Consider the following 2,871-nt stretch of genomic DNA (forward strand, 5'->3'; position numbering starts at 1 on the left):
TATCCCTCTGTGGAGCCTCCCGACCCTCAGGCAGATCAACACACCCACCAGCTCGGTGTTATCTGCAAACCTACTGAGGGTGACCTTATCCAGATCGCTGATAAAGATGTTGAAGAGGCCTGGCCCCAACACTGAGCCCTGGGGAGCACCCCTTGTGACCAGCCACCAACTGGACTGAGCTCCATAACCTGCTGTCGCCTGCTCCCATGTTTGCACGGGTTTTCAGGAGGTCACCTGTGCAAACATGTCCTGTGAAGATGAGACCTTATGCAAACAGAGGGCAGCTGCTGTGACCTGCATGTGTAGTGACTTAACCCCAGCTGGAAACTAAATGCCACAGAGCCACTTGCTCATTCCTCCCCCCAGCCTGCTGGGATGGGGAGGAGAATTGAAAACAAGTAAAACTTGTGGGTTAGGATAAGCTCAGTTTAATAATTTAAATTTAAAAAATTATATAATACCACTAATAATTTTAATGAAAACGATGATAACCAAAAAAAAAGAGAGAAATAAAATCCAGGAAAGACAAGTGATGCACAATCCGGTGCTCACCACCCGCTGAATGATGCTCAGCCACTCCCCAAGCAGCGATTGGTCCTCCCAAGTATATAAACTTTCCCAGTTTATGTACTGGGCATGACATCCTGTGATGTGGAATATCCCTTTGGCCAGCTGGGGTCAGCTGTCCTGGCTGCGTCCCTTCCCAGCTTCTTGTGCCCCTCGCTGTGCGGTCCCCAAGCAGCGATTGGTCCTCCCAAGTATATAAACTTTCCCAGTTTATGTACTGGGCATGACATCCTGTGATGTGGAATATCCCTTTGGCCAGCTGGGGTCAGCTGTCCTGGCTGCGTCCCTTCCCAGCTTCTTGTGCCCCTCGCTGGCAGGGCGTGAGAAGCTGACAAGTCCTTGACTTCGTACAAACAATACTTAGCAACAACTAAAACCACCAGTGTGTTACCCACATCATTCTCAGATTAAATCCAAAGCACAGCCCTGTACCAGCTACTAGGAAGGAAATTAACTCTATCCCAGCCAAAACCAGGACAGCATGTCAGGCTTGCTGCTCTTGAGCTGAGATGGAGAAATGAGCAGAGGGGCAGCTGTGAACTCTGGTATTAGGAGATACTGCAGACACCTAATGATAGAAATTAGTGGATATTGTGAGAATATTATCCTACCTTAAGGTGAGGCATCACTCCTGCAGGTACCTGAAGTGATCTGGTATTACCATACGTGCTGGTGACACCCTGCCTTCGATCCAGACTGTTCATGGTGATTGATGATAGAATCACTGAGCATCATCTTTTTGAGCTTATCTTTCAACTCTGGATAAATATTCTGCTGCAGACGTGCAAGATGGCAAAATCCTCGCTCTGGCAGTGTACACTGGCACTGCTTTTGTGACGCAGTCAGGGAAGGTTGAGTGTAGATGCATCACAAGCCTGAATGCAGTGCAAGCCCACATCAGGCTGACCTTGCCTGACGTGCCTCTGGCTGGAGGCTGTTTGATAGGCTAAATCACACTGTGCCTGGAGCCGTGGAAAGCCACCGTGTTCAGGATACACCCTGACTCAAGGGTAACACCAAGGTGTCTCCTACCAGGTCTGGCAGCACATGTTCTTGACACTAGTCCTTCTTCCCTAGTAGTGCTGGTTCCAGTGTCTCTCCTGCCATCACACAGCTTCCCGTTTCATCCCTCATCCCTGCGACTGATAGTGATTCAGCCTGGGCGAAGCTCTAAGTGACAGCTGAGAATACATTATGTAACTCAGAGAGGTGCCTAGCGGCATGTACAGGCCTTGAGAAAAGATGGAGCTCTTAAATGCTGTTGAGATTGGTGGGAATTAAGACTTTCAGCACATTAAGTGCACTTCCAGGTACTCCTCAGTCTAAATACGGTTTTAAACCTGGCTCTCGGTGTCGGATGCTGAAGTGGTGAGGGCTTCCTTATAGTCCTGTGCCCTCCAGCTCTGTGTTTCTTACTGCCAACTCGTACGTACTTCAGAGCCGCCCGGCTGGTTGTCCTCAGAATGCCTTTGAAACAGGGAATTGTTGTCATTTCACAAATGGGCACCTCAGACATACCTTGTGACTGATGGTTCTCACAAGCACATGAATCGAGGATTCAACTCGCGCTGACGCGTGGCTAGAGCTGCATCTTTGCAATCCGCACGTTGCCTGCTGAAGCACCCAGGTGTATGTCGTGTCTGACTTTTTCCACAGGTGGCATCGGAGAAGCAGTGTGCGCTGCGGTGGTGGGTGAGCCTGGCGTCACAGTCACCCGCTTGGCTGTATCCCATGTACCACGCAGCGGGAAGTCAGCAGAGCTCCTGAAGATGTTTGGCATTGATAAAGACGCCATTGTGCAAGCTGTTAAGGTGGCAGTGTCCAAATCAAGAAATGCGGAGTAGTTCGAAGCGTCTCATGCTGTGTTACAGAGAAGCGGTGTTCAAGAAGTACTGTAAGTTTAAGGCAGGCAAAGGTGCTTTATGTAGAGAGTTCTAATAAAAATACCAGCTTCAACAGTCCTGGTTTTTCATCTCTTTTCTCTGTGGGGTTTGCACAGTGGGGTAACATCTGAATGTTTTCCATCATTAAAAAACCTCTAGGTTATTCAGCAATCGGTGGACAGCAGCCCTCTGTCTGTCTGTGGTGCAGCAGGAGCCTTTTCTGCTTACCTGACTGCGAGCTCCCACGTGGGTGTTCGCTGCAGGTCCGAGTGAGCTGAGCTTCAGCAGAGAAATAGTCTTTGGATGCTGTAGCCTAGAGTGACTCAATTAACTATTGTCCAGCATTTGGCCCAACTGACTGCTGCAGTTTAAAATCCTGGCTTGAAGGGAGTTTGGCAAAATGGGAGCTCACTGGCCCCTC

At 49.3% G+C, this 2,871-nt stretch overlaps 1 protein-coding gene across 2 annotated transcripts in view; it reads left to right on the top strand.

The window, feature by feature from the left end:
* The window catches only part of TKT (transketolase), a 21,413-nt gene extending 18,893 nt beyond the window's left edge, over positions 1–2,520 (top strand). For both annotated transcript variants that reach the window (XM_010145852.1, XM_010145854.1), the window contains one exon: positions 2,224–2,520. In XM_010145852.1, coding sequence (XP_010144154.1) covers positions 2,224–2,411 — 188 coding nt within the window. In that variant the 3' untranslated portion in view covers positions 2,412–2,520. The remainder of the gene's footprint in view (positions 1–2,223) is intronic.
* Positions 2,521–2,871: the final 351 nt, after the last annotated feature.

This window comes from Buceros rhinoceros, unplaced genomic scaffold, assembly GCF_000710305.1.
Source record: "Buceros rhinoceros silvestris isolate BGI_N320 unplaced genomic scaffold, ASM71030v1 scaffold19181, whole genome shotgun sequence".
Lineage (NCBI taxonomy): Eukaryota > Metazoa > Chordata > Aves > Bucerotiformes > Bucerotidae > Buceros > Buceros rhinoceros.